This window comes from Carettochelys insculpta, chromosome 6 (assembly GCF_033958435.1).
Source record: "Carettochelys insculpta isolate YL-2023 chromosome 6, ASM3395843v1, whole genome shotgun sequence".
Classification (NCBI taxonomy): Eukaryota; Metazoa; Chordata; order Testudines; family Carettochelyidae; genus Carettochelys; species Carettochelys insculpta.
The window spans coordinates 73,977,613-73,990,822 of NC_134142.1; the positions used below are offsets into that span (position 1 = coordinate 73,977,613).

The 13,210-nt window shown below is 40.0% G+C and overlaps 1 protein-coding gene across 2 annotated transcripts in view; it reads left to right on the forward strand.

Moving 5' to 3' along the window:
* BTBD10 (BTB domain containing 10) overlaps positions 1-13,210 on the forward strand; it is a 73,021-nt gene that overhangs the window by 15,133 nt on the left and 44,678 nt on the right. The window contains exon 2 of one of the 2 annotated variants that reach the window (XM_074997341.1): positions 2,422-2,577. The exons of the other annotated variant lie outside the window; for it this stretch is intronic. Coding sequence (XP_074853442.1) covers positions 2,477-2,577 — 101 coding nt within the window. The 5' untranslated portion in view covers positions 2,422-2,476. The remainder of the gene's footprint in view (positions 1-2,421; positions 2,578-13,210) is intronic. 2 annotated transcript variants of the gene reach the window in all.

Genomic DNA, 13,210 nt, shown 5'->3' on the forward strand with positions numbered 1-13,210 from the left:
ATTCTCTTTTGCTTTCACAGAGATAAAATTTCAAAAATAAAACTGACTGTGTGGTAAATGGCACCTTAAGCTCCTTTCGCTCTCCTGAGTGCACCACTTAAGTAATCTGCAGGGTGTGATTTGTGTTGACCAATCACTTTTAAATGGAATTTCTGGACTTCAGTTTCTTGGTTCATGACCACAAACACAAGCTTCTTTGCAATCTCAGTTTCTGTTCTAGAGCCTGTGCTATTATGCGTTTGCAGTGATACAGAAACACATGTATGTGTATAGAGCAGTGTTCCCTATAAGATGAGCACTTGGGTGGCCACCTACGAGAAACCCAGGTGATTTGCAGCATGCCCACAGCTATGCATTGCTGGCAGCATGTGTTTCTACTGGTACTGCACATTTGCATATGCTGTGGCGCACATTAAAAAATCATTCTGCCCATGGACATTAAAAATCAGTGTAAACACTAATGTAGAGGACAGAGTGAAATCTGTAAAACTTACACAATGCACTTAGGCTACATCTACACTAACCCAAATCTTCGAAATGGCCATGCAAATGGCCATTTAGAAGATTACTAATAGACACCGAAATACATACTTCAAAATCTCCTTAGTCCTTTCAAAAAATACATATTTCAGCACCTCGTTAGTAATCTTTGCATGGCCATTTTGAAGATTTGGGCTAGTGTAGACGTAGCCTAAGTGCATTGTGTAAGTCTTACAGATTTCACTCTGTCCTCTACATCAGTCTTTTTGAAAAGGAGCCCTGTCTGGACAAGCCGTGCAACGATGAACCGCGTCAATTTCGAAGTGCCGTGGCCGCCCACATGCTAATGAGGTGCTGAATATGTTTTTCAGCGCTTCATTAGTAAACTTCAAAATGGTCATTTCAAAGTTTTTGGCTAGTGTAGACATGGCCTTAGTGTGTTTAGCTTGCATTGATAAAACTTGTGGTAGCCTTTGGCTTCTCACTCTGTCCCTCCTTTTTCCAGCATTTGTGAGATTTGGGAGTCATGTCTGATTCTTGGTTCAGCCATGGCAAGTAGCAGTCATTCTGGCCTTATTGTAGCCAGAGTATTTTTCATTTGATTGCACGCCTTCTGATTGTTGCCTCAAGAAACTTGCTACTGTTTAGTTTTCTGTGGGTTTTCCCCCTTCATAGCATCCTTTAATTTAATCTGTGGTGTTCAGGCAGGTTTATCACTTTTCAGACTACTCACTGATTTTTTTGTTAGTGTGTATGTTTGGTTAGGACATGTATGAAGGAATGGTTGAGTGGTGTCTTAATGGTTTAAGAAATAATCTTATAAATGCTTATGCATGTTCACAAATGCGTTCAAGTGGTCCTACTGAAGTTAAAAGGCTGAACACATATATGTAACTATTGACAGAATGGTGCATAATAGTACAGACTAAACATAAACAGCTAGCTAAAAATGGTTTTACATGCATTAAATATTTTTAGAATTAGTTGTTGTTATTTGTAAGAAATGAACATCACAAATTATAAAACATAGTTAACAAATTAATTTTAACAATGGGTTGTTTTTCCATTTCTCTGCACCAACAGAATTCTGTCCTCTAAGTTCTTCATTAACTATGACCAAGAGTCTTGTGTTTTTTCTGATTGCTTGTGTTGTAAGTCTTTTTAGAATGTATTGTCTTCTCCAGATGTAACTTATTTTTATGCCACTTGTTTTGGATTCAGTCTTTTTTATCAATCATAGGGGGTTGTTTTACATAGAAGTGCTCTTAATAAGTCACATACAAAACCATTTGGTTTATTTCCAAAGCTTTCTTGAGTGAATTGTTTTCAAAGTTCTTCCTGTAGATGTTCAGATCTAAACCTTATGTCTGTTCTAGAATTTTTAAGATTTTTCAGTATAGTTTACATTTAAGCAGCCTTTCTGATGGGATTTTGAGCGAAGGCTATGTAATATCGTAATTATGTAGTTGGTGCTTTTAATTCTGTTTCCACTGGATGGAAAGTTGAACCAACTGTTACACAGTAACATTTTACACCTAAGACAATCCAAATCTACTTTTTTTTTTATTCAGTGATTCTTGTAGTAAATAAATGGTTTGTTTCTGAATTACTTAACTGTGCGTAGCTAACAATATATTGAAAAAATGTTCCTATTGGGCTTGTAATGTCTAATTGATAAACTTTTGTCTGCCCACAATGGAATAAATAAAACCAAATTTAATTGTTAAAGTATATAGAATTACACTTCTTATAACAAAAGTGCTATTTTAGTGTCAGTTGTAGCCGACCAGCTAGAAGGAATACGTTCTGTATTGCACCATGGACACTCAAGAATACAAAAACTAGGATACTGTATTGGTGAATATAAATTAACAAGGAGCATTTTAAATTAATCTTCCTCTGTGATATTGTTTAAAGGTCGACACTGCTCTTTTAATGTAGGTTGAGTGCTGCATGTGTGCTTTCAGAGCAATAGTGTGAGGAAGTTGCAGTGGGGATGGCAGGACGGCTTCATCCTTATGACAGTAACTCCAGTGATCCAGAGAATTGGGATCGGAAATTGCATAATAGACCCCGTAAGCTTTGTAAACATTCAAGGTAGGTGTCATACAATTTGTTGCATTTCAAAGCTACAGTAAATCTCTTTCTAAAGACAAGTATACTTGGTTGTGGCAAGTCCTATCATATGGGAGTTCTTTTCTTTTTAAAGCAACTATAATTAAAAATGTCACTTGAAAAATTAATTTTATCAACACAGTTATCAGCCTTTCTAACCTTCACTTGTATTTGATCTGCTATTTTTCTCAGTCTTCTCTAAATTAAATGCATTGTGAATTCACTTAATTGGTAGCCTGTTACATGGATACTTGAATGGTTGAGATGGAAACCAAGCAATTTATTCACTGAAGATAATTTCAGTGAGCTGGCACTTCAAATCTGTGTAACAGCACACTTGGTATGTTTGTGGCTTGCACATAGGCAGGAAGTAATATTTTGCTTACGTGTCTTTCAGTCTTTATGGCTCTTTATTTGCATGGCTCACTTGCTTGCTCTTTTGACTGCTAAATAAGTCTGTTGCTTAAAAACAGTTTTTTGAACTTGACATGGTTTGTAAATACTCAGTTTGGAGATAGATCATGGAGTAAATTTGTATTTCAGTATGTTTTTAGTCAGAAGAGAAACTAAATGAGAAAATAGCTTAAGTTGCAAACATTTTTCTAACAAGGCTTTTCCTCATACATGTCTAAGGATTTGAGACCTTATTAAACACTTAATTACATTTCACAACATTTTGGTCAGATGGGTCAATGCTAGATTACCCATTTTAAAGGTGAAAAAACAGATGCACTCAATTGTGACTTGATCATTTAAGAGTGATTGAACAGTTGCGATGGAACTAACTGCTAATTCTTCCCTCAGTAACGGTCTATTGCTGTGTCAGGTAATTTAAATTTACGAATTAAAAGTTTAACATTAGGTGATATGGAAGACATGCTACTGGCATAATTGTATGTCAGCCAAATACGCATCTGGTGAAAAAGTTGAATAAATACTACTGAGGATCTATGTTTGAAAGTTGAAATATAAATTAAAGTAAGTTCAAGCAAATAAATGTCTTCTATTAAAGATAAATAACAATAAGCCTAAGTGCTCTTCAGATTATTAATCTGTGCTCTTCAGGTTATAATTGGAATATTTTATGTTTGGCCCCCTGAACATTGTCATGTGGCCCTTGATTTTCTCTCTTAAAAAAAAAAAAAAGGGGGGGGGGGAGGGGCGGCGGAGTGGGGGTTGGCCACCCCAGCCTAGAAAATCATTTCCTGGTTTGTATGTCTGAAACTGATTGTGCTTTCCTAAGTGAAGTACTTTGCATTTGTCCTTATTGAACTTCATCCTATTTACCTCAATCACTTCTCCAGTTCATCTGAATAATTATGACTTATAACTCTATCCTCCAAAGAACTTGCATCCCCTCCCAGCTTGGTATCATCCTCAAACTTTATAAGGGTACTCTCTATGATATAAAAGGTTCTCATTGAAGAAAAGGGCCATAAAATGGATGTTAGCTGTTTATGAGCTCTACTAGACCTGACTGACCCTAGTAAGGCCTACTTCTACTACCAAGTTCAGTCTCTGACAGCATTGCTAAGACATGTGAGGTGTATTTAAAAAAAACAAAATACACATTCTAGGTAAAAGTGGTCTGAAGAAGTAGGTCTGTCCTACAAAAGCTCACCTAATAAACTCTTTTGCTAGTCTTCAAAGTGCTACTTGACTGCTTTTTGTTTTGATAGTGTATAGACTAGCACGGCTTTCTCTCTGTTACTATTTAACATTCTAGGTAGTCAGTCAGCATTGCATTCCTAGGTTTCTGAAGAGCAACTGAATCCATTTTACTTTCAGAGGAGACACAGCTCGCACTCATATACTTACAGAAATGTAAGCAGCAGTTCATTCCATTTTCTTAAACTGAAGTCCAAGCTAACTCTCCTCTCTTACTGGAAATGAGGAGAATGTTTCTCAGAGTGATCATCTTTATGGGGGCCAGGAGATGTGTGGGTTTGGGGGGGGCAGCTAATGGTCTCCTGTATCGGAGAGGATCTTGTAGTGCTTGCAGAGCAGGAGAGGTAGAAAAATAAGGATCTAGATACTTCCAAGTCCAAGTACCTGACTTTCTTGGAGTTTATAGAAGGGAAAAGAATTGCTCTCTTAAGGAGACTTAAAGGATTGTTCTTTCTTGTTCTTCTTTGAATCATTTACAGTAGGTTCTTTCAGTGGTTGGAATGTTAGTGATGGGCTTATTAAGGTTTGGGTGCTTTCTTGCCCCTAGGTTGTCAGTGTTACCTTATTTTCACTGGAGACCACCCCAGATTTACACTCATATGTATTTAATTAAATGCCACTATTGGATTAAAGGAAAAAGGGGAACTAGCTTTCAAACACACACTCATACCCTCCTTCATTTCATACACTTACACAGGCGAACTCACACAAATGAAAAATTTGCATAGGGGCAGTGGAGGAAGCCAAGGCATAGTAGGTCCAGTGTATTTGCCTGCAGTCATGAGTCCAAGGTGCTCAGGTGATTGTATGAGTCTCTTGTCAGCTTGCTCCCTTGTCAGTCTGTGCTCTTTTGTCAGAATAGTACTTCGGAGCAGCCAGTACCCATCCATCCTGGAAAGAGAGGGATGGGCCCTGGGGCACATCTTGCTTCTCCAGCCAGCCAAGACTAACTCCTGCAGAGTGGTGATGGCAAGGAGAATTTCCTTAGAGCCTGGCATCCTTCTTTTTTTGTGTATATTATTATTATTTTTTTTGTTTTGTTTCTGTACCATTTTGGTCTAGTAGCTCTTATCTTGTCCCACTGCCCCAAGACACTGTATGACCATGAGTCATCAGCTAATAGCAGATGGGACTCTGATCCTCTCTTGATGGGGCCTCTTTCTCTTTCTTGGGTGGATTCTTTTGCAGGCCTCAGCTCCTATTATTCCATGGCCATCAAGGTGCTGTTGATGGTTGGTTGTCCAGACAGGCTTGCTTCAGGGACTGATTCCATTGCAAAGGAAAACTCATGTCAGGAAAAAAAAAATTCTTTTGCAAAGGAACAGCCAGTATTTCTTAGACTTGCAGTATCTATAAATAATTTCTTACTAACTTTTAATACTTAATGTAGACCTAACAGCTGCTACAAAAGAGAGCTTATGAAACAAAATATAACTATATATAGAACAAAGCTAAAACAAAGCTACTGTTACAAAGCTTAAAGGTTCAACAGACAATGTCTGTTGCAAAGCTTACAGGAAGTTACAACACTTACATCTGCATTGTACTCAACTGATTGGAAGCTTTATATAACACTGAGAATTGAAATGTTTGGGGTCTGGCCCTTCTGGAGAGTAAGGGCAGGCCTATACTTAAAACAGTGCCTCAGCAAACTGTACCACTGTAGCACTTTAATGAGGACTCTGTGCCTATGGGAGAGAGCTCTTCCATTGTCATAGTTAATCCACCTCTGAAAGAGATACTAACCGTGCCAGTTGGAGAAGTTCTCTGACCATCATGGTGCTTTTCACACCAGTGCCTGGGTAGATATAATTATGTCATTCAAGGATGTGGATTATTCATGTCCTTGAATGATTTTATACCAAAGTAATTCTGTAGGGTAAACCTATTATAAGAGGCTTCCCCTTTCTCTGGGTGAGAAGTCCTGACATCCTTGAGTTCTTTTTTGGACATTTACTTACTAACTGGGTTGGAAAACAGAGGAGGAGACAAAGAGAAGCAACAAACAACCGTTCATGCAGAAGATGTTGGCTAACTGGATAGCTTGACCTCCTTGAAGAAAAGTGTTCAGTTTAATGCACCTTCAGAAAATGTTCCTTGCTACCTGAAAAGACTCCTTGAAAAGTTTTGACTGTTTTTTGAAGTGAAGTGGATCTGAAGCTCTTCCATCCTTGGTATGGGATCCTGCCCTGAACTAAGAATGAGGAATCACTCAAAGTTCTGTTAGTGCTTAATGGTTCCAGGTTGGAAAGCTCTAAATTTAGAGCTCTGTTCTGTCTCTATGGGGAAAGACTTGTGACACTACCATTCAGATGAGTACTGCGTGCTTTGGGAGAGCTGTTTGTGGGTGTCCTAAAGAGAGATGGACTTCTGAATTGTGCCTGTGGGACATGATGTGGGGTGCATCACCTGGCCTGAAAAGCAAGAGGGATCTGGAGCCTGACCTCCCAATGATGACAACTCTGTAAGGTTGTAGGAGAGTGCATTTGTTCTCTGCCTGAAACCAAGCAAAAAGTGGTGCCCTTGCATGGATGATAATTATAAGGCCAGGTCTACATTAGATCTTGAAATCTATTGTAGATATGCAATTCTAGCTATGGCAGTTGTGTAGCTAGAATTGACTTATCTACAATTGACTTACTTGGCTGTCCTCACAGAAAAAGTCTCCCGTCGACCTCCCTTACTCCTCACAATATTGAGGCATGGAAAGTCAAACCCTGGAAGATTCACCCTGACCACATGCCCTTTTGTTTGCCCTGAGAGTGGGAGGGGACTCTGAGCTTTGACTTGCTGCATTGCAGTGAGAGTGAAGCAAGGATCCTGAAATTACAGCATCATGAACTTGTAGCTGTAAGAATTTTAGTACAGCTGCACCCATGTTTCCTACCAGCTGACTGCTTCAGAAAGAGAGAACCTGTTGAAATAAGGGAGAAGATCACCTGAATAAGGGATGGTAGCCAGCTTGTAGTAGGCATATGTCTGAGAGAGAGAAAAATACTGGAAACCAATGATAGTTTCTGTATCTAACAAAATAGAACAGCAAAGAGAGCCCCACAGATCTAGATTTTGAAACGGTATGAGCAGAAATCTTCACCCCTCTGTAATTTTCCATCTTAGCTTTCACAAGTCTCTTTAACTGTTCCAACTCCATAGTCTTAATCTTTCAAGAAGTCTTCAGTGCTGCAAGCTATTTTCTTTCCCCAGTAGTAAAACTCTGTGGTCTTGTTTCCTTTTACCATTTTTCTTTGTTTTAGAAATCCAAATTTGCTTTTCTGTCTACAATTTCTTAACAAACACTTTCTTGTATCTAACTTCCATCGTTTTACTTTTCATATCATGGGTGTCTGTTTCCTGGGATTTACTCCCTTCTTTAAATGTAGTGTGACTGTAACACAGTAGTCTGACATGAATCATGCAATTTAATAAATAATCAATTAAAAATATTGTGTAACACTCAGGTCACCAAAAAACTGGAGGGAATTTTGGCCCTGAAACTGTTAAATATAGTGTTGGGCTGATTTTTACCTGCGCCCATTTGTATATGAGAAATTTGACTTGCAATTGAAAACTCAATGATCTGCTTTCATAAGAATGCAGTGGTTAGGAAACAATAAATTTGGTTTATGCACTTTGCTATATCATTTCCCCATGAACTTCCTGGATTTGCCAGAGGTGAGATTTCCATGCCCAATGGTGGGAAACCTTCTTCTCTCTTTTTCAAAAGTCAATTGCACCATGTGCTTGTGGTCTCATCAAAAGACTGTTTTTAGCTGTACATACCAAATGAATAGCTATAAATCCAAACTTGAAAAATATGACAAGAAAATGTTAGCAACAGCCTTTTCAGGTGTTTTGTTTCATATGCTGAAACCTGACAAGCTGGCAGGACTGGAAATTGCTTCCCAGATGGTAGCTGGCAGTATATCAGAGCTCTCCTCTCCTGTGTGCTCTTTATCCTGTCTGTCAATTTAATCACCCAATGGCTGCTTAGAGATGGCGAAATGGCAAGCATGAATTCATCAGACATCAGCACTGCACTATGCACGGCTGAGTCAGTGACTGTGGGAAAATGAACTGAATTAATATCGGTGGGGGCGTGTTTTGAGCACTTAAAGGACTGAATAGCTACAAAAGGATTGTCAGACTTGAGGTAGAGAGGAAAATAGAAGAAAAAAGTAAGACTGGCTAATGGTGCAGTGGGGTAATCAGGTGATGGAAATGTAAATTATACTGAACTTAGCAAGTAATGCCAAAGGATGGTGAGCTGGCTTCGAGAGCTGTTTTTTTGGAAGGAGCAGAATTCTTTTGTACTCTGATTTCAAATTTGTGCCCGTGTTTTTGTATTTCTTCCCTGGTGTATACAACAGGAAGGTGCGTAAACATTGAAAATGGGATAATCTCTGAATAATACATAACAAGGTAGACAGTGAAGGAGATGGAGAAACTCAGAGGACAGTGCCTCTTGATCAGCTCAAGTGATCATTACATCTAAGATAAGTTAATGTAATATAAGCAGAGAGGATTAAAAAGACTTATAAAAATACTGTGTTAACTTTGTGTTTAAAGTGGTCTCCGTTTTCTGAGTGATTACGTGAGTACAGTCACCATTTCATGCAAAAGGGTATCTAAAGTTAGTATGTTTGGAAAATTGGTTAAATAAAAGCTTTATGAAATATAGCAAAAGAGCAGTTGCATTAAAGTTGGCTTTCTTATTGGCTCACTGTCATTCAACTGACTGTAAATTTTTGCTGGTCATAGACATCAGGGCACTATGATTCTATTTAAGTGATATGATAAATTTCTTATTTTTTACAATGTCAATTACAGTATAGATTAGCCTAGCAGTTTGTAATCTATGGCAATTGTTTTGATGGTAAAACTAATCTTTTCTTTTTTAACTTGCCTAGTATCAAATGTATAAACTTCTGTTCTGAAAGGGTAAAGTTTTTCTATTACATCCGGGTTTTAAATTGGAATAGGACATTAACCATTTATCGAAATAATCAACATTTGCCTGACTGCAGAAAGACAAAACTTATATACATCATGACAAGTTTCTCTTCCACCCAACCCCTTTATCCTGTTTTCTATGCTTATGTAAAGTTTTTAGCACATTAAATTTTGTTTGCAATGCAGCTGCTTTTAAAAGAAACTTTAAACTATTTTATCGAGCAAATTCAGTTGTGTGGTTGATACTAAACATGGGTAAACTGAGTGTACCTACATCTCATTTGAAAGGAATATGGTGTTTTAGATTAGTTTCCTCAATATTTCTTTTTTAACTACCACACTACATTTTTATCCTGTGCTTGAAGGAAAAATAATTAGTCAAGATGGGCTGGTCCAAGTTGTGTATGAGTGCACTAATATTGTTACAGTATTTATCTTAGCCACGTCTACATGAGAAGCATCTGTCAACAGAAGTGACCATTGGAAGGGATTTCCTGGCAAAACTTCTGTCAACAGATTGCTCTTTCCATCTGCTTTTATGTGTAGACTCAATCTGCTCCGTTGACAGTGCAGCCAGACTGCCTGGCCTTCTCTTGACAGAGCAGCTGACTGGACGCTCTGCAAACAGGGCTGCCTAGTGAACTAGAAGCCCTGGTTGTCGACAGAAGTTCCCCAGAGCATCTACACGGCTGTTTCCTTGACAGGAAACTGTTGAGAAAGGTGTTACACTTGAATGCGGAGAGAGAGATTCCTGCCAGTGGATGTTCTGAGTTTTGTTGACCAAGTATTGACAAAGCGCATTTTTCGTGTAGATGCTCCATGGGTTTTTCTGACAGAAGCCCAGTTTTGCTGAAGAACCCTCTCGTGTAGACATAGTCCTTGTGTTTAGGAAATAGATGTCCCATGCTTGTGAGTGTTGGTATATTTAAGGAATTGTCAGAAAAACTTTCCCTGTAAAAATGTAGCTGAGAAAACTAGGCAATTCAGCGTTAAGTCTCATCTGCTTCTGTGGTAATGTTCATCTGTGATGTTTTTAATACCGCTGATACGCTATTATTTATGTTATCTTCTAATGAAAGAAGAAATGATTGTTGGCTCTGAAAGGTCTTGTCCCTCTGAATCTTAACATAGTTGTAACAGGTTTTTGAGCACAATTTTTTCCTCCTGAATGCATACTCTCTGCTATTCATATCATTGAGAGCCATTCAGTGCACATCCTCAGGGGAAGACTTTGCTTTGCTTTTTTTACGTGACTAGTTTCTGAAAATAGTAAAACAGACTCTGCTGCTTCTTTATACAGTAAACTTTTTCATACCTGGAGTTCTGTTATCTGGAACTCTGATAACCAGCATTTTACCCATAAGTAAGTGATAGTTGTTTTCCTTTAAGTACAGTATAGTGAAAGTAAATACAAATAAATACAGCAAATACAGTATAAGTTTGAAGTGTATGATACTACTGTTGTTGGTAAAGTACTCTGCACACACTTTTGTTTGTTTCTTAATATCTAATCTTGGTTTTTCTGTAGTGTTATGCATTACTAGGGATACCTCTCATTCAGAATATTTTAATATCCAGCAACTTCCCAGTCCTGGGCCTCCTGGATATGAAAGAGTTTACTTTATTGGCAGCTTTAAAATGCCAAATTTGCTGTATTGCCTTCTCTAATTAAAGTGACCATCTGTCCATTTTCGCTGGGACAGTGCTGTATATTAAGTAGGTGTCCCACCTTTGTTGTAATGAGAAATTTAATTGTTCTGTGTATTCACTCCCCCGGTGAGCTGCCCTTTTCCCCAAGTCAGTGCAGTTGCAGGTAAAAATCAGTCAGGTGGTGGCTGGACAGCACATACTGAGTAGCCAGTACAGGCAGCAGGAGAGGGGGAGCTGGGCCCTGCTATAGAGGTAAGGCAGACAATGTTGTGGGGTAGGGTAGTGTGTGTTGTCCCCACTCAAAATGAGGGAGGGGACTAGAAAATGTGTCCCGAAAATTGCTTGTCCCAACCAAAATGGCCTGTATGCCACAGCTGGGGGTTTTACCCTCACGGTGATTGAAAAACAGTGGGGAAAAGAGATGATATTTGCAGTATGGAACAGTCTCTCCCTCTTAGACAGGGAGAATGCTGTGTGGCCTGAGAGAAGAACAGCCCTCGTAGCAAGAGAACTGGCATGTTGTAACATAGGCATAGTTGCCCTGAGCAAGACCAGACTGGCAGAGGAAGGATCCATTTGCGAACCAAAAGGAGGTTACGCCTTCTTTTGGAAAGGCAGGCCAGAAAATGAAGACAGAATCCACAGAGTGGGACTTGCCATCAAGGCATCACTTCTGAACCAGCTTCCTGACCTACCAACTTGCATCAGTGAGGGTCTGATCAAGCTCCGCTTCCCTCTCACAACATCAGAGCTTGTGCCCCCACGCTGACTAGCAGCGACGAAGCAAAAGAAAGTTTCTATGAGGACCCTGACCATCTTGTGAAAGCAACTCCTCCTAGTGAAAAGCTTCTCCCGTGGGGTGACTTCAACACCAGGGTTGGCAAGGACTGTGGGACCTGGAAAGGAGTGCTGGAGCATCATGGTGTTGGTAACATGAATGCCAGTGGCCACCTTCTGCTGAGCTTGTGTGCAGAAAACGACTTGACAATTATCAACCCTCTCTTCAGGCAAGCCGATAAATACAAGACCACATGGATGCACCCGAGGTCAAAACAGTGGCACCTGATTGACTGTCATCAGTCGCAGGTGGGACATTTGAGATGTTAAGATCAGCAGGGCCACGCAGGGAGCTGAGTGCTGGACTGATTGTAGACTCATCAGATCAGTCCTTATGCTGCACATCACACCACTGCACCACAAGAAGCTCAAGGTTGTCGGACCTTCCTTCAACATTGGGAAGCTGCAACATACTGGTCATTGAGAAATTTGCAGCCTCCCTTGACGAAGTGCTGATGTCCCATGGACCTGTGAATGGAGACCCAACACAAAAGTGGGACCAGTTCAAAACCCTGGTGATGGAGTCAGCCAAGTCAACACTAGAACAGAAAGAGAGAGTTCAACAAGACAGGTTTGATGAAAATGATGAGGCCATCATGAAGATCTTATTGGAAAAACAGAATGAATTTCTGCTATGGCAAAACGATTAATCCTCAGTCTCCAAACGTGATCATTTCAAACACCTTCAGAGCCAGGTGCAAATGGCACTTTGCAAAATGAGTGGTGGGAGAGTAAAGCTGATGAAGTCCAATATTACGCTGACACCAAAAACTCCAAGGTGTTCTTTAGTGCTGTCCAAGCTCTATATATGGACCTTCACGGCCAAATACTACTCTCTCCTGTCTGCAGATGGCATGACCCTTTTGAGGGAGAAGAACAGCATCAACAATAGGTGGAGGGAGCACTTCAGCAGCCTTCTCAACAGACCCTCCATTGTCGACCCTGTGGCCCTAGATCAGATCCCTCAGAAACCCACAATAGACAGTCTTGACCTGCCCCTACAATGGATGAGGTCAAAAAGGCAAATCAGCCAGACCAGCTCGCGCAAAGTCCCTGGGATGGACAGTGTCCCTGCTGAAATTTTCAAAGCGGCAAGACCGGTATCCCTTGAAGCCTTTCACAACATCTTGATCAGCATCGGGAAGAAGACGACATGCCCAAAGACTTTAGGGATGCCACAATCATCTCGCCCTTCAAAAACAAGGGCAACAAAGCTGACTGTGGAGATTACCAGGGCATCTCCCTTCTCTGTACTACTGGGAAGATCTTGGCTCGAGTCATCCTCAACTGTCTGATCACCAGCATCTCAGAGGAGGAACTACCAGAGGCACAGTGTGGTTTTTGCCCAGGCCGCAGCACCATTGACATGATCTTTGCTGTTCGTCAGGTACAGGAAAAGTGCATAGAGCAGAACTTGGATCTGCACACTGTCTTTATAGATCTGATCAAGACATTTAACACCGTCAACAGAGAGCCCTGTGGATTATCCTGTCAAAACTTGGCTGACCAA